Source organism: Populus alba, chromosome 10 (assembly GCF_005239225.2).
Source record: "Populus alba chromosome 10, ASM523922v2, whole genome shotgun sequence".
In the NCBI taxonomy this organism is placed as follows: Eukaryota; Viridiplantae; Streptophyta; class Magnoliopsida; order Malpighiales; family Salicaceae; genus Populus; species Populus alba.
The window spans coordinates 1,900,671-1,925,490 of NC_133293.1; the positions used below are offsets into that span (position 1 = coordinate 1,900,671).

Sequence of the window (24,820 nt, forward strand, 5' to 3'; positions counted from 1 at the left end):
CAATAACATAAACCCGGTCAAATTATGATTTTTCATCAAATTTCTGAATTTATCTAAAACTTCTGAAATTTTAACTCAGGCTAAAGTATCTTATTAGAAGGCTCCAAGTAAATATTTAGATTTTTTTGATAACTCAATCAAGAATTATAAATTTTTTTAACATAAAACTAGTCAAAACAATATTGATAAAATCTTGACCTGGGCTATAGCTCACCCAAGTCTTTAACATGCCTCTGCCTTTGGGCACAACAATAATACCCTGTCTTGTTTTCTTTGACTTTCAAAAAATGATAAAGGAAAATTATTGTTTGGAACGCTACAGGTGAGAGTGTGATAATTTTTATTTTTTTGATATATTTTAAAAGTAAATTTTATTTAAAAAAAATATTAAATTAATATTTTTCAAGTTTTGATATACTAATTTTAAAAATAAAAAATAAATTATTTTAATATATTTTCAAACGAAAAATATTTCTAAAAAATGCCATACATTATAATTTTACATAATATAAAAACACTTTTTTTTAACTGTTGAGCTTAGTAAAGAATGTTGTCTGATATATGAATAAACCAACACTGATAAATCTTCAAAAATATTTTTTTTATTAATAAAAAGTACCAAAAACTTACCCTTGATGGACCAAAAAAACACAACGAGCATGATATAGCATATTTATTGGTGACGCAACCAAGTGAAGAATCTTGAACATAGTTGAGTTCATCAAATATAAGAGCACCAAGGCTAGTTTCCTCAACTGAATCTAGCTAGTCAGATTTTTTACCCAAACCCCGTTTGTTTATTATAAGGTATTTTTTATTTGGAAACTAAATACTTAAAAAATAAAATAATTTTTGCTATATGATAGTGTCATGAAACATGAACTAAAAAATAATTTATTAATGTTTTAATTATTATTTTTAAGTTTATTAAGAGAATCAGGATCAAATATAATAGATACAAAAAAGTTAAAGGGAGTTGAAATTGAAAAAAAAAATCAATTTAATATGTTATTTTAAATAAAACAGATAGCAATAAAAAAAATAGATACGAAATCTGTCTGATAGAAAAATTAAAAGGTGATAAAATTAAAAAAATAATAATCTACTTTTATAATTTTTTTTAAAATAAAATAAATAGAAATCAAAAGAATGAAGATCAAATTTGGTAGATAAAAAATTCAATTTAAAAAAATATAAGAGAAAAAGAAATAACAATTAAAATAATAAAGATCAAGGTTAATTTAAAAATAAGATTAAATTAAATTTTAAGTGATGAAATTAAAAAAAAAAGATTAAAAACAAAATATATAATAATAAAAATATTAAGGATCATATTTGATATAATCAATAAATAATAAGATATTTTTTAATTTTCAAAAAGTTTTTTCTGTCCAAAATAAAAGAAAAATATTTTCCTGAAAACTATGTCAAAAAAAATTTGTTAACTATATTTTTTATTGATAAAATTTTTTTAATAGTAAATGAAAAAAAAAATATAAAAATAATTTTAAAAAAACTATTTTTCATTTTCCATGAAATAAAAGAGGCTTTAATCATAATAGAGTTAGCCAAGTTTTTGATTTAATGATAATCTTGGATGTAGTAGAGTGTTTGTCGGAACCTCGGGTGTAATATTATGGTTTGTTTGAAATTGTAGTTGTAATAATAGTTTAAAAAAATAATCTAAAAATATAAAATAAAAATTATTTTAAATAAAATAAAAAAATTTAAAATTTTTAAAAATATAATTTTCACCACGTTAAAAGCGCATCCTTAAACGCAGTTATGGTCAGGTTCGCTAAAACTTATAGCATAATAATTTTCACGGTCGTGATTGAGTTTTCCACATCCTCGGGCACAATGTTGACCATAGTAAACGGCACAGTAGTTTCCATGGTTATACTGTTATAGACTTATAGTTGATTTGCCATTATCTGGGGCACGATATTTTCAATGTTCGTAATAATTGAATCTTCTCAATATTTTTCCATGATGGAAGAGTTCAATTTCAAGTTTGAGTTTTTTTTTAATTGTTAAATGTGTAAATAATAATAATAATTTTTTATTTTTAAACTTAGACTAAGTGTTGACAAAAATAACTCGAATTAATAACTAAAAGAATTAACCTGAATTAATTAATTTTTATTTAAAAAACAAAACAATATCATTTTGATAAAAAAATTTTAAAAAAATCATCAGATTTGTAACCCATGTTATGTCCAGGTTTTATCTTGAGTCAAATGAGACGTAGGTCAACTTAAATTTTTTATCGAGTTAATTTTTTATCTATTTTTATCAAACTCGGATCAATTTTGAATAGACTCATAAGGCCAATCTGAGTTTTATAACTAGAGTTATTATACTATTATTAATCTTAACACTCGATATAAACTAAAGTTAAAATAATAAAATTTAATAATTATTTTTAAATATGTAAATTTGACAAAATATATATTAAGAGTAAAATACACTTTTTAATTTTTAATTTTATTTTATCAACCGTCAACCAAACAGGATATAAAAACAGTTATTCTATATTACATATTATTATCAAATACAATTCTATATATATTTTATGTTATGTCTTGTCTTCTTTGTCATCTATCATTTTTATTTAAATACTATTTTAATGTGTGATATACACAACAAAATAAAAATGAAAATATAAGAGAGAGAAAAAAAGATGTAAATTTTGAATTCTTAAAGAGATTTTATATAACATAAACTTATTTCATGAATTCATAACGAGAGTTTGGATGTTCATGGACAATGGATCCATCATCCACCATGCAGACGACAATAACTTTATCACGAGGATGAGATGAATTGAAGAAGATTACGCAAGCACATTACCAAAATATTTCAAGAATTAGTTCAAATACAATAGGTGTATAGCTATCATAAGAATATTTTAAAAATTATTTATCGTTGTAAGTAGCTAGTTTGATACAAGCATGAGTATACATAAGATCTGTGGTGGGGCAGACGTTCTTCTGTATATAACTATCGATTCTATAATCAAATTAACTTGATTCTGGCGAAGGCCAAGCAGAAGACTGAACAAACAAAGGAATATTTTCTATCCGTCCAGTATCACTTTGCTTCATATGGTGGTGACACTCCTGGTTATCACTACAATCTGGGGAAAGTAATGGTCGCCGGATTACAGTCTCCAGTTATAGCTGAACTATGGAAATGTTGCATCATATTGCAGCCAAGGTGGGGCACAAGGACTCTTATGGTTTTTTTCTCTTTTACATCTTAAACAGCCCGGCACACAGCACGGCAGAGCAATTTTGAGCTTGCATGAAGAATCAATATTTCCATAGTTCAGCTAAAAATACTCAGGAAGACCCAATTTCTGATTTCACACGAGTTGCACAACCGCAGCCACTCGCAAGGTCCCATTTTGGAGTTGCTCTGCAAGCTCATCGAAGAACAAAGCAGCACGCCAGCCCCATCCCTTAGGAGCTTTAGGTAAAAGAGTGCCCCTTTGTTTGAGTCTTCCAAACACCATTACTTCTCTCTTTGATGGACAAATCAGCTGAAATTAAGCCAGAAGGGGGCCATAATTATACAAATATGTAATTGTGCGAGCAATGATGGCAAGTAATTTTACGGTGCTATGCAAATGCAAGCACAAACAGTGCACTGAAAAAGAAAATAACCATGAAACAGTCACAGGTGGAACCCATACGGGGGCCCATCAATTCAATGGTTCAGAATTTTATTTTTTTTGCGTGTGAATGCCCTTCTTCCTTGCATTTTCGTGGCACTAATGAAAGCAACTAAATCAAGACTCATTTGTTTAGTTGCAAGTTTACCTGAAAACGAGCAGTAACCTTTTCACGAGAGTCCACGTACATATGAACCTGAAACCGGAAAGCAAGTTACGTGGGTGCTAATTGATAGCTTCAACTATAATATGTGGCAATCATGAATTCTAGAATACAACACCAGTGACAGGGTAATCATTCAAAAGGAGAAACCATAAAAAAAAAATAAAAAAGGAAAAAAGAGGAAGAACATGATAAAGGAGGAATATCTTTCATAGTTGATACTTGATTGATAACAGATCATCTCTGGTAAGGAAGGCTAACCTTTCTGAGGGAATCAGTAATCTCTGCCTTCCTTCGGTGAAGAAACAACCCTGCAGAGACAAAGGCAGCATAATTTCCATATATCCTGATGAGCATAGAATAGCATGTTTTCAGCATAAAAGTTTTTAGTAAACAGAATAGTACCAAGAGTTCGACGTCCTTGAGGATCTTCATCATTAAAGGCTTGAACACTAACCTGTAAAATCAAACAGATCATGTAAAGATCAACCTCTATAAGAACATTTGAAGAACCCTCGTAAAACTAGTAAATGATGTTCACAAGTGAACAGCTGATATTTTAAATACCTTCCAGAGAGAACCAGCATAAAAGAGTTCCGGAGAGTGCTTGACTTGGCCATCACTGAGCCTGTGCACATCCTCAAATTCAACCCTGTGTCAATTCAGCAGAAGATATGTAAGAACTTGTTCCACAAAGCATTCACCAATTAAATGAAAAGGCCAGGGGAGAAAAAGAGAGTCAAATCATAGGTGGAATTGTAGCACAGATGAAGAGGATGACCAAACCCATGATGGCTGGTTCTTGAGACAGGCAGATAAAGCTGCCCATGACTCTATGATTTGAGTACACAGATATTATCTCCCAAGTATCAAACTACAATCCTGAGAAATCAGGTTGTGATTTGCAATTCTTGTGTACAAATGATAGCCTCAAATGAAGGAAAAAAGAGCACAGGTTATGGCCAAAAGACATTCCATCATTCAATGTGTCCACTCACCTAAGCCTATCTGTGTAACATCTTTCATTATCCAAAATTACTAATTTTGAGAAATAAAAGAAAACAAGTATGCAATAAACTCTTACCCAAAACGAAATGGAGGGAAATGACTTAAAGGTGTTTTCATATCTAGCGATATGGAGTTGTTTGCATTCTCCCACTCAAATCCAATGGCATGTTCTGGTGATTCTAGCATCTGGACAGCTATACCACTGGTGCTCGGTGCTGAAACTGATGTTTTAGACAATCTTCCGTGCAAATCTGTTTCATATCCTCTTTCCATATGCTCTCCATGAATAGTGGAGTTGCTCCCCCCTTGACTTAACCCAACAAGAGCTGTCAACCCATCCCCTGATAGGTCTCCATTGTGGTCAGTTCTGTTCTCCGAATCATCACTAGCAACAGACTGCTGGCAATTTCTGTTGCCCATACCAAATGGCACACGAGAAAACACAAAACGTGTAGGGGGCCATGCAGCTGCTGGCACAAATGTAGTTCCACGCCCAATACCTGCAAGCCCATCAATAGGTCCCCTAACATGCACTCGTACTGGTCTAAAGAGGCCATTTCCCTCGCCTTGACCAGAATCAGCAACATATACATTAGTCACACCCCCAGGAGAATTGTGGTGCTCATGCTCTTGCATGTAATAACCTGTGGTGGCAACTCCATGTGAAATCCCAAATGGCTGCCTGCAAGTGCATGCTATACTCATTAGGCAGCACATTTTACACGTGTCAGCACCAATTTCCTGCACCCTCTGGCTCAGAAGCATCTACATGTTACATACAAACAAGAATTCAGCATGGTTTGTGAAAAAATGAATGGTTGTATTGGTGTGGGAAATGGTGTCTAATCTTCCAATAGATGAATAAAAGGCATAATATTGGTAGCATTATTCTCTGGTGGCAGTTTCCAAGATTTAATCAAGGAGTAAAATCAAAAAGATAGATAAATCAGATGGTTTATGTATGAAGCAAGGGGATGATACCCCAGATCCAGCCTGAAAACCCATGAACTGGATTCTGTGTGTGCATAAGCAGCATGGAATATCCCATTCCCCTTTTCATGTATCTTTTATACACAGCAAAATATGTAATTCTCACGAAATAGAAAAAGATCTACAATATTGGAAGCAAACAGCTGTTAGAACAAACCTGCAGCCAAAGACCATCATTCACAGCTTTGCAAGGAAAACCCAACTCTTCAAGCTGCTTTCTTACATTTAAAAGTGCCTCAAAAGACATGTTGCAATACAAAAGAGAACCCCCTTCAAATATGTTGACGAAAGTATCGTAATCCTCCCTATGAACTCCACAGTTCCCTTTAGCATAACCTTTCACCTGTCTTCTGCCCACGACCCTACCACCCCATGAAAGTTGAGGCATGTCACATCTTTCCCAATCATTGAGAATGAGCCCATTACTGGAAGGGTCCAGAGAATTGCAATTCCTAGATTGGTTGCTTGCAAGCCAATTATTATTATTCAAATGGTATGAGCCGTCTTCAGATGGCCCCTCCATAGCCACTCCACTAGATTCTAGTCCACTTGTTCCAGCACTGATTGGCATTTCTACATAAGAACATGAGGTTCCATTTGCATTCATCACTGAAAATGAGTTGCTCAGTGATGAAGATTGTCCCATATCGCAAGGATGTAGTGTCCCCAAATTCGATTGAGTGTACGCAGCTTGTTGAGCCTGTTGTTTGGAAACAGAAACCCCTGGCTGGAAGTCAACCACACCATCAGCAAGCTTAACCAGAAGATTACGAGCAGCGTCATGTCCCTCAAGGCCATCTTTTAGAGCTAAGCATCCAAGTCCAGATTCCAATGCATTACTAGTGCAGTTATCACTTAAGTTTTTTCCCTTTGCTTTTGAAGAGTCAGAATGAACATCCATGTTCGCCTCAGCACTGGGACTTCCTTGCTCAGAATGTTCAGTCTTGCAAAAGGCACCTTTTGCAAGAAGAGTGTACAGTGCCAGTTCAAACCTTTTTAACAGAAATAGAAAAGGAAGAACTTAAGAGTTAACAAAACAAAAGTAATTAAACATCAACCTGTATCCAGAAAACGAGATTTATCAGATACCTCTACCCCTTACCGTTTCTCTTCACTAGATACCCACAGTTCATCTGAAGTCAGTAATGCATGCAGAGTTTGTGAGGAAAGTTTTGGAAGTACCTACCACAATGGGGAGGATCCATAATTTATAGATTGCACATATAACAACGTGATAGAACCAAATACCAAAAAATCAAAACACACATGGGTGAAGACAATCTTCAGAAAATGAATTCAGGCTGCCACGAAGACTTTAACATCATAAATCATCATTTCCAGAGAGGACAAAGAAATAAAATCACTACATTAAAAATGTTAAGAAACAGGTCTACTTGTAAGAAAATAGCAGACAAAACAAAGTTTTGATAGACAAAATCATAAGATAGTACAAACAAATTTTATTAAATTTTCAAAAAACTTCACCTTTTTAGATAAACATCTTACATAAACAAAAACATAGAATTCATTAAAAGGGGAAAAAAAACTCAAAATCATAACTATTGAAACTTCAACATGATAAATGTGTAGATAATCATTACAATTTCCTCGCTTTCCCTTGAGTGCATAATAATACTAAAACAACATCACACATTTCACTCTCCTATAACATCAGAAAAGGCTCATCACAAGTCACTCAAAACTGTCATTCAAAAATCTTGCTTCCCAGGGAGGAAGCGGCACTAATTCCAAATGAATCATAATCTAAAAAATCGACCCTGGTGATACAGATTTTTCCACTGTTCTTCTTACGATGCCAATACAATCATCGATGATTATCTAAACATCTGTTCCACATTTGATCATCCCCCACATTCCCCCCCATTTACACACTAGCATCAAATCTTACCTCTTTCAACTCAATCGCACCACTTTGACAAAGGTAACCCCAGCAAGCATTTCTCACACGTTCCCCGTGTATTCCATAATCTTGACTCTCCGCAAACACCTGAGAAAACCCAAAAAATATAAATAAAAAACTACACTCACACCTCACAACAACCAAACCAAATAATAATAAAATCTGAACCTGATACGCCAAGAAATTCGAAGTCCACAATTCGGAAATAATAAAATCCGTGCAAATTGCACACAAATCCTGCACCACTCCAAACCAAAATCACTAAACACACCAAAGCAACCGTCACTCGTATATATGATAATAATAATAATAATAATAATAATAATAATAATAATAATAATAATAATAAAACATTTTGTTTTTGTAATTATTACCTGAAGGTCAAGAAATGAAGCGGCAGCTAAGACGCGAAAGGCGTTAATATCATTAAGCTTAGGGTGATGTCCGTACAAATAAGCCAAAGCCATAGCAATTGCCTCCGCATTCACATTTTTATCATCCACTTTTAATGTAACAACAGGCGAGCTCGCTTCTTTCCATGGACCATGCAACATATTCCTAATCATAAAATCAATCAAATCAATTGTAATTACGATGATGATTAATTAATTAATTAATTTATAGTGAGTGAGTGAGTGAGTGAGTGAGTGAGTAATTACCGGAAGTAAGAGCTGCGTGAGAGGATGAGGCGATGGAGGTGGTAGGTGGAGCCCATGGCGTGGACGATGATATCGGAGAAAGAACCTGAATTGAAACCTTCGATTTGGATGTGATCACAGAGAGAGGTGAGGTTACAGTCGAGTGCACGGAGTTCGGTGCTTGTTCCGTCATTGTCTGAGGGTTGAATTGTCATTTCCATTCTGTATGAACCCTCTCCTTCTTTCGGATATTGCGATGCTGCTGCTGCTGCTGCTGCTGCCATTTGATTGATTTAACAGAAGAAGATATGCATTGATTTTTTTTTCTTTATTTTTTTTGAGAAAAGCTCTCTGTATTTTCTCTCTGTATTTTCCCTTCTTCTGTGGAGTGTTAATGTGGAAAGGGGTAAAAAAGATTCCTACCAGTCAATGAGGGGGACGGGGAAGGTGAAACGCCGCGTTTTAAGGCATCGGGTTTATTCTGAAGTGAAGCTGTGGTTACGAAACTACAAATCAGTCCCTATCGTTTTCTTTTTACAATATTTTTTTTATTCCTTTTTACAGTATTTTGTTTTTTAAATAAATGAGATTCAAGAATATATTATTGAGATTTCCTCTTTTTATATATATATATATATATATATAAAGAATTAAATAAATTAAATACAGAATCTGGTTCTGGGCCGTACATTTTGTTAGGATATGAATAGATTTGGAAGATGAGGTACTGATTTGTAGTTAAGTTCATTTATTGTTGTCAGGTTCCTAGTTTCTGTGGCATTGATAAACACTCTCTTAAACCCTAAAACCTCTTAGGGTCAATCTATGTTTTACTTTTATTTATCTCCTTGAAGCATGGATTATTATGAAGATTGATCTGCAAGATAAAACAGCGTAGCGATTGAACACAGGTGAAGATGATGTTGAGGAACCCGGGTAAAGTTTTCTATGGAAAGATTGCAAAAATGGGGATTTTTTATTTGATTTGAACTCTATCTTGTTCTTGGATTTTTCTAAATAAATGGGATGTTTGTATTTAATTTGAACCCTATCTTGTTCTTAGATTTTGCTACAAAAATGGGATCTTTGAATTTCTAGTTATCTTATACTTCTTTTTTTACTTTCATTTTGGTGCTGCAGGAATAGTATTGAGTTACAATTCAAGGTGTTGGTACATTTTAATCAATTCAAGGAAGTTGGCTTCATTTTCTAATGGCCCTCCTTCAGATTTGGGTGGGAAATCTCATCTCTGTAATGAAGGGGTCAATCAAGAAAACTCGAGGAATTTTGATGGTGTGAGACAGGGAGTAGATGACGTGTGCCATGTTCTGGAAAGTGGTTCTTGGGGACCAGCCCTTGAGAATTCTTTGTCAATGTTTAATGAAAAACCTCAACCTGAGTTGGTTATTGGAGTGTTAAGGAGGTTGAAAGATGTTAATCAAGCAGTGAATTATTTCCGCTGGGTCGAGAGGAAAAGTGAGGAACCACTTAGTCCGGAAGCTTATAATTCACTTCTGATGGTGATGGTTAGAACTAGGAATTTTGATTACTTAGAGCAGATTCTGGGAGAGATGAGTATTGCAGGATTTGGCCCTACTAATTACACTTGCGTGGAGTTAGTTGCGAGCTGTGTTAAATCACAGAAGCTTATAGAAGCTTTTGATCTCCTGCAAATGATGAGGCATTTTAAATTTCGCCCTGCGTTTTCTGCTTATACAACCTTGATCGGTGCTTTGTCTGAAGTAGGTGAATCTGATCGCATGCTTGCTCTTTTTCATCAAATGCAAGAGCTGGGTTACGAAGTGAATGTGCATTTGCTTACGACTCTAATTCGTGTGTTTTCCAGGGAGGGTCGTGTTGATGCTGCTCTCTCCCTACTGGATGAAATGAAGAGCAACTCTTTTGATGCTGATATTGTGCTTTATAATGTTTGCATAGACTGCTTTGGTAAGGTGGGAAAGGTGGATATGGCTTGGAAGTTTTTTCATGAGATGAAGGCAAATGGTATAGTGCCTGATGATGTGACTTATACTAGCATGATGGGTGTTCTATGCAAAGCCAACAGACTTGATGAAGCCGTGGAGATATTTGAGCAGATGGAGCAAAACAGACAAGTTCCATGTGCGTATGCTTACAACACCATGATTATGGGTTATGGATCAGCTGGAAAGTTTGACGAGGCATACAGTTTGCTTGAGAGGCAAAGGGAAAAAGGGTGCATTCCGAGTGTGGTTGCGTATAATTGCATTCTTACTTGCCTTGGGAAGAAGGGAAAAATAGACAAGGCATTAAGAATTTTTGAGGAGATGAAGAGAGATGCAATGCCCAATCTTCCAACATATAACATTATAATAGGCATGCTTTGCAAGGCTGGAAATGTCGAGGCTGCTTTCAAGGTTCGGGATGCCATGAAAGAGGCTGGCTTGTTTCCTAATGTCAGAACCATAAACATAATGATCGATAGGCTGTGTAAAGCTCAAAAGCTTGATGAAGCTTGTTCAATATTTGAAGGGATGGATCATAAAGTTTGCTCCCCAGATGGTGCTACATTCTGTTCGCTTATAGATGGTTTGGGCAAGCAAGGTAGAGTGGATGATGCTTACAGGATTTATGAACGGATGCTGGATGCTGATCAAATTCCAAATGTTGTTGTTTATACATCCCTCATCAGAAATTTCTTCAAGTGTGACAGGAAGGAGGATGGTCACAAGATGTACAAAGAAATGATGCGTAGTGGATGTTCTCCTGACCTCATGCTCCTGAATACCTACATGGATTGTGTTTTCAAGGCTGGTGAAACTGAGAAAGGCAGGGCTTTGTTTGAGGAAATAAAGGCTCGAGGGTTTCTTCCTGATACAAGAAGCTATTCGATCCTAATCCATAGCCTTGTGAAAGCTGGTTTTGCACGGGAAACCTACGAGTTATATTATGCAATGAAGGACCAAGGCTGTGTTTTGGACACCCGTGCATACAACACTGTTATTGATGGGTTCTGCAAGTCAGGTAAGGTGAACAAAGCTTATCAGCTACTGGAGGAAATGAAGACAATGGGCCACCATCCAACTGTTGTGACCTATGGTTCTGTCGTCGATGGCCTTGCTAAAATTGATAGACTTGATGAAGCATACATGCTCTTCGAGGAAGCAAAGTCGAATGGCATAGAGTTAAATCACGTGATCTATAGCAGTCTTATTGATGGTTTTGGAAAAGTTGGTAGAGTTGATGAAGCATATCTAGTTATGGAAGAAATGATGCAGAAAGGTTTAACGCCCAATGTGTACACATGGAATTGCTTGCTGGATGGATTGGTGAAAGCTGAGGAAATTAATGAGGCCCTTGTCTGCTTTCAGTCCATGAAGGACTTGAAATGCACTCCAAATCAGATAACTTTTTGCATTCTCATAAATGGCCTCTGTAAGGTTAGGAAATTTAACAAGGCCTTTGTGTTTTGGCAAGAGATGCAAAAGCAAGGGTTAAAACCCAATACCATCACCTACACTGCCATGATCTCTGGACTTGCAAAGTCTGGAAATGTTGCACAGGCAAGTAGTCTATTTGAGAGATTTAGGGCAACTGGGGGAATACCTGATTCTGCTAGTTATAATGCTATGATAGAAGGGCTGAGCATCGCAAATAGGGCACTGGACGCATATCAGCTTTTTGAGGAAACTCGGTTGAAGGGTTGCAGTATTCATACCAAGACTTGTGTTGCACTTTTGGATGCACTGCATAAGGCCGAATGTCTTGAGCAGGCGGCAATAGTGGGGGCTGTTTTGAGGGAAACAGCAAAATCTCAACATGCTGCAAGATCTTGGTAATATCAGGTGGTTTTCTTCTTCTTCTGAGGGACAGGCTATTGTGGCTAACCTGGCAACTGCTTGATGGCATAGCAGATCAATTCACTGGGTGTATGAGTTACATGTAATTCCTTACTTCCTAACTCCCTTAACGGAGCCACACCTGCTCCTTGCAGCAGTATGTTCTTATCTGTTAATTCTGAAATTAATTGAATACAAATGTAACTTTTCAAAGCAATACCAGTTTGGGAAGGAAAAACCCTTGCATAATTATACTTCTTTCTGGACATCCAAATGCATTTTCTCCCTAGTGGTAATCGGAGACTATTTAGGAATATAAAGGATAGTACTGTGTGTTCCCATATTCTTTTTTCTTGGTTTTGTTCCCTTGATTTCATCTTCGCTGGATGAGTACCAAAGATAAAAACTAATCAAAATGTCTAGCTGCTGAGCTGAGTTTGCGGTTTTACTGATTCTTGGTTTTTCACAAGCAATTCTTTCTGCAGGTAATTGTATTGACTTCATGCTGCATTGGTGCAAGTATCAGATGCCGAAGCTGTACATTTGATGCCCAAAGCTGACATCATACATGATAATATCTTTGAATACTTCAACATCAGATTGTGTCCAGAACCGACAGTACAATCAGAATGCTCATTTTTGTTCATCCACTGATTAAAGGGGTACATTTATCTGAGTTTCCTTCTTGGATTTGTCCTCCGACACGGATGTTTCTTGTATGATCATGAAGTTTTTTCAATCCTCACATAATTATGAGGTGGCATGTTTCAGTTCAAATAAATAGCTTGAATTCCAACGTAGAACAAGTATTGGGCCATTTTTTGCTGCACTAATTATATTTTTACTGTAATCTTAGAGAAAGGGAAGAGGTCCAAGGAATAGTTAGTTACATTTTGTAACTTGGCAAGAGCAAACATGCAACCTCAGCTGCTATAGACGCAGATCTATGCTAACTGGAATGGCAGCGGTATGGGATTTGATACTTTTCAACTGATAATGCTTCAATACAGTTTTTGTTGCTCGCACTGTCTTTTCCTGTTTGAAGATGCTTTTTCATTCTTCATGTTCTGCTGTTGTGATCACTCATGCCCCTCCCCCTACAGCTTCTCTTTTTGTCTTCCTCTTGTTACATCTGACATATTTTAGCAGGCATCGCAGCTATTTTTTTTTTTTTAATTAACGTGAGTATCTGTACTAGTTTGTATATAGCTCGACTAATCTCACGAGTCTGTTAATGATTATATAAACTTTTAGTAATTCTGAAAGATTTAAACTCGTAACTATTAAAAAGCAAATTTAATATCAAGGATGAGCTTTCATCAGAATTTGTTGCAGCCAACTTTACTTGCATTAAGAAGTGCCATTTTGTCCACGAAGGGTAGCCTCGGCTATATGCAATGCTGTTTTTGTCTTTTTGCTGCTCGGATTGTTCATGTTTCAGGTTCTTTTTCTTTTTCTGATGCGGTGTGGTCCGATTTATGTTTTTCTCACGCTACTGATTTGAAGCAGATAATTAGCATGTGTGTGGTTAAGGTTTCTTGCTAAGTAGATCATTATACGTACTGATTTGTTACCTGATGAATACGTTTTTGGTTTCTTGTAACTAGTTACGAAAACCTGAATTGACTTTACAGGTTAACATGATAACTCACTGACTTCAACTCTAGAATTAGCCACGTTTTAAATTAAAACATATAAAAGTTGGTTTGATATATGATTGATTTAGAATGAGCTAGGTTTTAAATTATAAAAGTTGATTTGATATAACATAATTGATTTAGTGATTCAAGTACAACTTGACAAAACTAATCAAAACTTAATTTGATTTAAAAAAAAAATTTCAAGACAATATTATTTTAATATATTTTAAAACATCATTGATAAAATATCTTGGATTAACATCATTCTGTATTAAATATATTATTTTATTTAATTATACAATAATAAAAAAATATATTCTCAAAAAAAAAATACTATAGGTAAGATTGAGGAGAAATGTATTTATAACATCAAAATTGTCTTTTCTACTTCAAGAAATTTTATTAAGTTTTGACAATAATATCAGCAGCACAATTCATTGAATGGAAAAAAAAAAAAAAATCTTTGAAGACAGTTTTTATGAAAAGCATTATTAAATTAAAAAAACTTATTATAATCGTGAAAATGAGTTTCAATAAAAAAACATTCATTAATTTTTACGCAACTATATGAAAAAAAAAATATAAAATAATAAATTTGAGAGAATTATATAAGAAATTTACAATAAAAAAATTAAAAAAATAAATATTTTATTCTTATTCGATGTTATTAAATAAATTATTTTAGTTTTTTTTATATATCAGGATAATACATAATTATCATAAGACAATAGATAATATCATTATAAAAAAAAAAGTCATAATGTTATTTAAAGTGATGGTTTTGATTAGTAACATGTGTTTTTTCCATAAAAAAAACAGCTACAATTAGAAAAAAAAAATTTGTTAAAAATCTCAATCATTTGAAATATAGAGGAAAAATATATATCTTCAACTCAAACCTCATTTTATTATCAATGCATCTTTTTTATTGTTTTAGCAAAAAAAAAAAATTGTTTTTAAATCATTACACTATTTTTAAAATAAAAATATAAGAAGAAAATAATTTTAATTTCCATGAACCAAAAGATTTAGGGACTATATTGTTCCTTTTCATGTCCCATGAATAGTAAAAAGAAAAAAAAAGGTTGTGTTCTTGTTCTTCCCATGTTAGATTTGATCTTTTTTGTTTTAATTTTCATAAACCAAAAATTTCAAATCGCATTTAGTAAAATCACGCATCAATCTCTTTTGACACGGCAAATACAATGTACCACACAAACTGAAAGGAATTATCAAGTTTTAAACTATGCAAACATAACATGGAAGGATGAAATTAAAAATAAAAAAAGAATAAATATGAACAATTGCAAAAGGCCCAAAAGAATTAAGGGACCAAAACAAATAATCGTGAAAGAAAAGAAAAAGAAAACGAAACAGTGAAAACCCTGTGCCACGATCCTGTCCAGGCCAAATCTTGAAGATTTCTGTCTAATACATGAACAAGAATTTAATTACCATAAAACCATGGAATCTGAAATTTTAATGTGACTAAAGATAAGCTTGAATCTCTTATTTTCTTTGATTATCGTGCCATATATTGAGAGAGATATTATTTCTTATTTTCCAAAATCGATGGTGACAGCGAGACAGAAGAAAGAGAGACATGAGAGAATGACTCGCCAACATCCAGGGGTGTTTTCGTCATCTTGTCATTCACTCCTATCAACTAACAAATCGGCTGCAACTAACGTTCTAGGGATGTAATTATAATTCTTAAAGCTAAAGGTGTGCGCAAGTGTCAATTTAGCGAAACCTTCTTGTGGCATCAAACTAGGAGTGAATAAAAAAATTAAAAAAATTAAATCATAAAAAAAAACTGATTAAATTAATTAAAATTTCAAAAATATCAATCGTTTCTGTTCGGTTTTATAAATCTGAAACCAAACAAACAAAACCGAACCCAAACAAAAAAAATATAAAAAAAAACAAGTCAAATTAAAAAAAACTGAAAAAAACGAGCCAAGTGAGTTTGAACCAGTTTTTATCCTAAAAAAACAAACCGAATTAAAACCAGTCAATTTGAACTGGTTTTGGTTTAATTTTGATTTAAAAAAAAAATTGATTTAATTATTATTTTTTTAATAAAAATCAAACCAAAAATAATCTCCTTACATCAAACAATTGTCTTAGTGTGTGTGTGTCATCCCTATAGGTTTGGGGAAAATTTTTTAAAAAAAACTGATAAAAATGCTTACAGATAAAATAATATATATATATATATACACACACACACTATTAAACATTAAATTAAATTGATATTAAGAAGTACAACATGTGCAGTGCAGAAACTGACATATAGAATATACTGACATATATAAATAAATGTTTTTGTTTTAAGTTCGAATAATTTACTACTTGGTTTGAAAAGTTCTTGAACATGTTATATACTTTTTAAAAGAATATTATTATAAGGAAATAATTTATTAATTAACTATGAAATTCACACACGTATGAAGTACATAATGATAAAAGAATCAATTTATTTAAATAATTATATCAAAATAATTATATTTATTTTATTTTATATTGTTCATAAGCAAGCTCAAACTCGATAAAAAATAATAATAAACTAAGCTTGAATATTATTTTAGAACTCAACATTAATTTTAAATGAATAGTAGAGTAGATTTAATTTAAATGAATCAATGATGATACTAATTGACTTGATTTATTTTACTTGTAATTTAGAAAATAATTATTTAATAGTTAAGTGGAAAGTTTATTAGTAGGGTGTTTTTATAGGAAAGAAAATTACTTTGAAATTTATATATACACAAATATTTTAATGGGTTTTCTATATGGTATAATATTTAATGAGTCTTTTTGGTAATTATCCCTATGATATATTTATCTTAAAAAGGAGAGTCAATAAATAGTATGTTTTGATATTTTTTTCAAATGTGATTACAAATTATCTAATATTGCATAGACATGCCTCTATTATAAATGAAGGCAATGTTTATGTTGTATTTAGCTCTCAAAATTTTATTTTATTTTCATAGCATTTTAAAAAAATTCTGATACACAAGAAAGCAAATTTTAAGACTTTTATATTGGTTGGTCATATAATAGTTTTAGAAAAAAATTATGTTTTTATTTTCATTGAAATTTCTAGAGTTAACAAGAGGAAATTACCATTATGTATATATTATTGCTAGGGCTTATAAAGCCATCAAATGCCACAATTAACTTTTTTTTTAGTAAATAAAAAATATGACTTGAGTATGGTTGGTAGGAAATATATTTAATTTAAATGCAAGAATATTAGTTCAAAAAATAAAATAAAAAATTAAATTCTATATTTAATGTGTTGACGTGACCTATTTTATAAGAATGAGAACTATATACTCTTTTGATATTTTCCCCATAAAAATAGTTTAATCCTAAACAATAAGCCGGCACAAGACTAATCTGCTGTAAAAGTCGACAAATAAAACTCAAATTAAGGAGTGAAGGAGCTAGGAGTAAGAAATTTGAGTGAGATTAAAATTTAAACTACAAAAAAAAGGAGAAAACATTGTTCATCTAGACACAATAGTGTTTTTTTTTCCTTCCTAGGCTTAAAAAAGAAAACTCTTAGTCAAATCTTTGAGGGTAAAATAATCTTTGTCTTGGGCCAATTTTGGCGTTCAAAGATTAACAAGGAATAAGACAAGCAATTTACATTTGAATTGTATAGTAAAATCATATCACTACCTTTTAAAGAAATAGTTTTTTATCTTAAATTGAGGGTTACTTTTGTCTTTTCAAAATAAAATACAGAGTAAAATATCTTATTTACACTTGGAATGAAAAGAAAACTTATTAATACTTGGCAGACCCTTGCGTAAACTTCCATTACAAATGAACAGTAAAAAGACCTTGACACCCTTGAGTTTTTAACTTCTTGTTTAAAGAGCTTTCTTTCTTATTCTTTCATTTTCAAAATTGGTTAAAGAACAAATCAGACTTATCACTCTTAATCTTAAAGAGTGTGACGTCTTTATCCTTATTGGAATTCCATTGTGGTGTCTCTAACTTATCAAAGAGTTTCATTCAGATTTTATCCCTTATTTCCATTAAAAATCATGTAATTTTCAACCTAAACACCATTAAAAAAAAAAAAAAAACCATATAACCAAACCTACCTTCATTCATCTTCATACTAGATTACTAGTTTGTTTGGGTTAAGAACCCAAGACACATCATCCTAGTATCAAAGCAAAGGTTTCAGATTAAATTTGAGACTTTGTATGTGGTTGACTTGGGATCAGAAATATTAAGGATTGTGGACTGAAACAAATTGGTTTTTTTTTTTACTTGGATTCAAATTAGAACGAGTGTTCCCTTAACAATTATGGTGGTTATTCATATTCTTCATTGAATTTATAATCTGAGTTGAAAGACATTGTTTTTGGAATTTGTGTGTGAATTGTGGGAAATTGATATACTATGGCTGGAAAAAGAGATGAAGTTTTGAGGGGAATCAATTTAGAACAAGCTTAAATTATTGGGTTGCAATGATCATATGATGAGATTCAGGAAGAAATAACATGAATTTGTGATTAAATAGATGTCCTTATAAAAATTATGCAAAGGAGCAATTTGCAACCCCCAATAAAAGCAAACTCGTAGCTGATCGAACTTAAACAAGATGAGAAAGTAGGGTTTAGTAAAGGGGTACAAGTTCAGAAGGGTAAAGAAAAGGCGGTTGAACCTTAACATCCTAAGAGGTCGTGAGACATTAAGTATTTCAAATGTTTTAGGAATGAGTATATTTCTTTTGAATGTTCGAACAAAAGAGTTATGGTAGTACATGAGAAATATATGGAGTTAATTAATGGTGATGATGCTGAAACTAAAGTTGAGGGTGAGGAAGGAGAAGATTTTAAGCCAGCGAAGAGGGATTTGATGGTAGTGCAACGAGTTTAGAATGCACAAGTTGATGTATGTTAAGAACAATGTGAGAACATCTTTCATACGAGATGTCAGATTTGAGATAACGTATGTGAAATGATCATTGACAATAAAAATTGTATTAATGTTGTGTCCACTACTTTGTGGAGAAATTAGGTTTTGTTACTGTTCCATATCTTCAATTGTATAATTTATGGTGGCTTAACGAGAATTGGGAGATTTGGGTGACAAAGCAAGTTTGTGTGCTTTTTACATTAAAAGTTATCATGATGAGGTTTTGTGTGATATTAATCCTATGTTAGCTAGCTATATTTTTATTAAGTTGTCTGTGGCAATTTGATAATGATGTGACCTACAATAGATAAAAGAATACTTATTCATTTTTGCTGAATGGGAAGAAGGTGAATTTGTTGCCATTGAGTTTTCGACAAATTAGAGAGAATAAGTTGCAAAGTCAAAAAATAAGGTGAAATTAGGTTAAGGGCTTATGTTAGCCAAAAGAGAGACATCGAATAAACACTAGTTTTGATTGGAGTTGCTTTCATGGTATAGGTGAAACAATTATTGCAAATAGAAAAAATGGAATTGCCAAGACAAATTATGATGTTGATTAAGGAGTTTTCAGATGTGTTTCTAGAAGAGTTGCTTAAGGATTTACCACTTATTCGTGGAATTGAACATTAAATTAACTTGGTGCTAAGAGCTTCACTTCCTAACTGACAAACCTTTAAGTGTAATCCATGGGAGGAAAATGAGATTCAAAGACAAGTTGACGAGCTCTTAGAGAAAGGTTACGTGTGAGAGTCACTTAGTCCATGTTTCGTGCCTACCTTGCTTGTGCTAAAAAATGATGGTATCATGCAAATAAGTATGGATAGTTGCGCAATTAACAATATAACAATTAAGACTCGATTTTGTATACCTACACTTGATAAGTTGCATGGTGCTGTGTTGTTTTTTAAGATTGTTTTAATGAGTTATTATCATCAGATTAGTATGAAAGAGGGGGTTGAATGGAAAATAACATTTAAAACTAAAAACAATTTATATAAATTGATGGTAATGTCATTTAGGCTATCTAATGCACCTAGTACATTTAAGTGAAAGTTAAACAAATCAATTTATGACAAAGAGTTCTACTCTTAAATTTGAGCTCTAGAGGTATGGCAACACTACTTATTACCAAATGAGTTTGTTATGTATATTGATCATGAATCTTTAAAGTATATTAAAGGTTAAAGCAAGTTAAACTGAAGACATGCTAAGTGGGTAGAGTTTATGAAGTCATTTTCATATGTCATCAAATATAAGAAGGGATAAGTTAATGTAGTAGTCAATGCTCTTTCTAGGAGGTATGCACCGATTTCTATATTGAATGTAAAGTTGCTAAGTTTTGAACAAGTGAAGGATCAATATATTAATGATTCTTACTTTGCTAATGTGGTTACCAAATGTGCTAAGAGAGCTTATGATAGGTTCTTTATGCATGAAGGTTACTTGTTCAAGATAGGCAAAATGTGTATTTCTTCATGTTTTTTACGGGATTTGCTTGTGTAAATGGCTCATGATGATGGTCTTAGTGGTTTTTTTGGTGAAAAGAAAACTTATGAGCTGCTGAAAGAACATTTCTTTTGGCCTAACATGTTGAAGGATGTTCACAAAGTGATTGAGAGATGTGTTATGTACAAGAAGACTAAAAGCAAAGAAAATACATATGAGTTGTATATGTCGTTGTCTATTCTAGAGCATCCATGTATGGATATTAGCAAAGAATTTGTAATTGGGTTTCTTAGAACCTAATATGGAACGGATTCAGTTATGGTTGTGGTTGATCGATTTTCTATGATATCACATTTTATACCTTGCCACAAGATTGATAATGTTGTAAGTATTGCTAATTTGTTCTTTAGGGAAATTGTACGTTTGCATGAAGTCCCTAAAAGTATTTTTGTTTTATTATGATGTTCTTAATCCATTGTTGGAAGTTTCTTTGAAGGAAGCTTGAAACAAAACTACTGTTTAGAATATCATATCATCCGCAAACTGATGGACAAATCGAGGTTTGATCTAATATCAAGAAGAAGAAGGTAAAATATGCAAAACTTGCTAATAAAGGGTAAAAGATGGTCAGATTTGACCCGAGAGATCTTGTTTAGATTCATTTTAGCAAAGGCAGATTTCCAAACAAACTAGAGTTCAAATTGATACCGAGAGTTGATGGACCATTTCGAGTTGTTAAAAGGTTGAATAATAATGCTTACAAGGTTGACCTTCTTAGTGAGTAGAATGTTTCAGCTACTTTTAATGTAAAAGACTTGTCACTTTACTTAGAAGATGTTGATGATTATGATTTGAGGATAAATCACTTTCAACCCGAGGGTGATGATATGTACCTTGATTATAACATGAAAGGAGCTGATTCTAGTGTGTATGGGCATTTAGTTGGTCTAACGATAAGCGTTCGAGTGAAACAACTACAAAGTGTCTTAACAAGTTGGATTAACAGAACTAAAGTTTCAATGAGTTTCAAGGCTTATAAATTGAATGAAAATGGTTCAACTATATTTGTTTGTTTGTTTGCAAATAAAGCATGAGTCATGATTTGGGAGTTTTTGAAATTTTAGGTTTGATGTCAGTCTTTGATCTGATTTCAATCTAAATCTTCACCAACTTATTGCATTGGAAAATAAACCTATTCTATATGGTTTTCAAGTTCAAAATGTCATCTTTCTAGATTGTCCAACCATGAATGCATTTAAGTTGTGTGCAAGAAATTATGGTTGTTTTTATTTTTGTGTCTTTATGTTTGTTCTATAAGTAAAAACATGTGTTATTTATTATTTGTCTAGTTTTCTGAAAAAGTTATTTATTTGGATCTCAATTATGTCATTTTAGTATTTTCTAGACTTAGAGGGTTGTTTCAAGTATAAAATGATGTTTCTAACCAAGTATGAAAAACTTTTGAAAATAATAAAACTTTCCAGCTTCAAATTTAGAGAGTTTTTTTTCCTTGTTCTTCCATTTCCAAAATTGATTGAAGAACAAATCAAACTTATTACTCTTAATTGCAAACAGTGTGCCATCTTTATCCTGATTGAAATTTCTTTGTGGCATCTCCTATTTATTAAAGAGTTTTATTCAAATTTTATCTCTCATTTTCATTACAAATCATGTAATTTTCAACCCAAACACCATAAGAAAAACCATATAACTGAACCTACCTACCTTCATTTTCATATCATATTACTAATGTGTTCAAGTTAAGAGCCCAAGGCACATCATTTTTGTTTTTTCAAAATAAAATGCAAAATAAAATAACCTATCTACCCCTAGAATGAAAAGAAAACTTACCAATGTTTCGGGGGCGGGGTTGTGTAAATTCTCATTACAAATGAACAATAAAAGACCTTTTTGAGTTCAAATAATTTAAGCTTCATGTTAAAGGGTATTTTTTTCATTTTATTTTTGGTTTTTTTCTAACTAATGGTGGGGTCATTTTAGTATTTTACTAAATGAAAAATGAATTAAAAAAAAGGCTAACACATACGGCTGATTATGACAGCCAAAATTGTTGTTTAAGGGTGGTATTTGAAGTGTCTCAGTGTATTCTCCATGAAAAGGCAACACATGCATAACAAAGTTCATCAATTTGTCATTGGAGGCCATTCTTTTTTTCCTCTCCTTTTTTTACTCTTTATTCCTCGATATTTGCATTGCCTGGCAATGTTTCAAATCAACCATTAAACTTATCTTCTTTTTTTATTTAATCCCCTTTTCTTTTAATTATTGTTTGCTTTATTTTATTTTATTTTCATCCTCATTCAAGTTCTTGATTTGTCAAATTTTATCCCCATTCTTTTAATTGATATGTACATAATTTAAAGTAATATTTAGAGTATATTGTTTTTTGTAGTTTCACCTTCTAAATTTTTTCCTTTTAGATTCTACCTTTATTCTTTTATTTTTTATATTTACTTTGCAAAGTCTGTAATTTTTTTTTACTTGATTTCATCATTCAACTTTTGATTTTTTTGGATTCTATCTTCTTTATTATTCTCGTGTTTAGGATTTCATAGGTTGCAAGTTTTGAAAATTAACTCATCTCTAGGGGGTTTGCTTGGGATTTAATTGTTTCGTTTATTATTTCATAAAGTTATTATTATTATTATTGGTTTTATCCTTCATTATTTATTTAATTTGAGATTGAGATTTATTTCTTTTTACAGCTTTTTGTGTCTATCGTTCTTTATTTGATTTGTGTTCTCTTGTCTTTTTATTTATTGTTCTTTATTAAGTTTATTTTTTTAAAATAAATTTTATCATTAAGTTAAATACAATTGATTGGTTGAATATAGGAGGATCACTTCCTTCTTCTTCTTCTTCTTTTTTTCTTTTATAGGGCATCGCTCTAGTGACCCCATATAGCTTCTTTTAATGTTGTCATATAATCTTTTGCAGTAGGGTTTTAACCATCTCAACAAGCTCTTCATGTAGTGGGTCATATCCACAATGGAATAACGATAAGTCTGATATTTTTCTTTACGGCTCATTTATTTTAGTTAATTGTTACAAAAAATGTTCTGTATGATTTGTGTGCTATCACTACTTATTGTTATAATCAAACTATTACATTACTCAATCTTATTGGATTTAATTAAGTTAATGACTTAAGCATCATGTTTTTCCATCTTATTTATAAATACTATAATTGCCTAAACATTCCTGCTGTACATTAAAAAAATATTTGGCCCACGGTAGAGTGCAGGTCACAGATCTAATTTTCTATTATTCATGTAGGATTTAAGTATCTTTAATTAGAAAAATGGGAAAATTGATGGGGGGAAAATAAGATATATTTTTTAAAAAATAAATTAACATTAAATTAAGCATATTCAATACTAATTTAAAAGCAATTAATTAATTTTTGAAATTTAAAGGACATCGAGAAGTAATTGATTTAGGGGGTGTTTGACATTAAAGTGTGGTTGGAATTGTATTTTGTTGTAATCATAGTTTTGAAAGTATTTAGTTAATTAAAACACATCATAATTTTACACGTATTCACTAAAAACACTCTCTTAAAACTTTAGTCATTAAAAAACTATAATTTATTATTTTTTAAAAATCTATCTTTTTAAACTGTAACCATAAAAATTAGTGCAATAACAAGTATAACCGTAATGATTAAGAAGATTTGTTTTTATTATCCAACCTTAAAATTAGTAACAAAGAGGGAGTGTAAAAAAATTTTTAAATCTTTTTGCAGAATGAGATAGAGTAATTAACATATATTATAACTATTGGACATAGATTTTTCATTGTAGCACTATATATAGTTTATCATTAATTGCTATAGTGAAATTGTTTTTTTTTTTTTTTTTGCTTTGAGTTGAAAAAATAAAAGCCTTTCTGAGTGGGGTGATTTTTTTTTTTTTTAATGGCTCACTGGTCATTTAAAAGATTATTAGGGGGTATGTTAATTTTTTAAAATTTTTTTGTATGGTAAAAATATGTTTTTACCCTCAAGGTCAATAAAATTTAGAATTACTGGCCAAAAGTTTTTTTTACTTTTCATACACCTTTAAATAGGAAAAATAATTATTTTCCTCTTAAATTAAAAAATATATAAAGTTGTTGACCAAAGTTTTTTTTTTTTACCTTCTTCATATACAGTTAAACGTATTTGACCTTAGAAAAGATTAAAAAATAAGGTTTGCATTCAGGGGCATTTATGTCCTTTCACATAGGTTTTTTTAAGTATTTCTTTAGGGTCATGAAGGTGTTTTGGTATTTTTGTGTTGAATTTGTATTTGTTTTATTAAAGAAAGTTGTTGGCGCATGCTCATTACACATCAATGAATGAGTGGTGTCTATGTCATTTAAACGGCTCATATGAGGCCACCTGGTGGCCAAACCTAACCTTTCACCTTGTTTTTTGAAGCGCCATTGTGTCATTTTTCTTATGGTTTGGCGCATAGGCGATGTATGGTGATCGGATTATTAATGATGGTCATTTCTTCTTCCCCCCAAATTTTCTATCACCTGTTAGATAAAGTGCATAATTGTCCTC

At 32.1% G+C, this 24,820-nt stretch overlaps 2 protein-coding genes across 5 annotated transcripts; one reads left to right on the forward strand and one right to left on the reverse strand.

Annotated features, from left to right (window-relative positions):
* Positions 1–2,836: 2,836 nt before the first annotated feature.
* On the reverse strand, positions 2,837–8,754 carry LOC118036971 (uncharacterized). The gene is made up of 12 exons (XM_035042842.2): positions 8,418–8,754; positions 8,133–8,316; positions 7,927–7,995; positions 7,747–7,845; positions 6,940–7,019; positions 5,995–6,829; positions 4,924–5,612; positions 4,407–4,491; positions 4,245–4,296; positions 4,101–4,150; positions 3,825–3,872; positions 2,837–3,544 (listed from the first exon to the last, which is right to left on the reverse strand). Exons 1-12 carry the CDS (start codon positions 8,678–8,680, stop codon positions 3,368–3,370), a joined length of 2,631 nt encoding a protein of 876 aa, XP_034898733.1. The 5' UTR covers positions 8,681–8,754; the 3' UTR covers positions 2,837–3,367.
* Positions 8,755–9,085: 331 nt separating this feature from the next.
* Positions 9,086–13,239, forward strand: LOC118036972 (uncharacterized). 4 transcript variants are annotated; one of them, XM_073412115.1, is made up of 4 exons: positions 9,086–9,332; positions 9,537–12,317; positions 12,700–12,876; positions 13,071–13,239. In XM_073412115.1, the coding sequence occupies exons 1-2, from the start codon at positions 9,314–9,316 to the stop codon at positions 12,212–12,214; spliced, it is 2,697 nt and encodes an 898-aa protein (XP_073268216.1). In that variant the 5' UTR covers positions 9,086–9,313; the 3' UTR covers positions 12,215–12,317; positions 12,700–12,876; positions 13,071–13,239. The 4 variants fall into 4 exon arrangements, with proteins under 4 accessions (XP_073268216.1, XP_073268215.1, XP_073268214.1 ...); XM_073412114.1 differs by having other exon boundaries at positions 9,537–12,371; positions 12,700–13,239; XM_073412113.1 differs by having other exon boundaries at positions 12,700–13,239.
* The last annotated feature ends 11,581 nt before the right edge of the window (positions 13,240–24,820 follow it).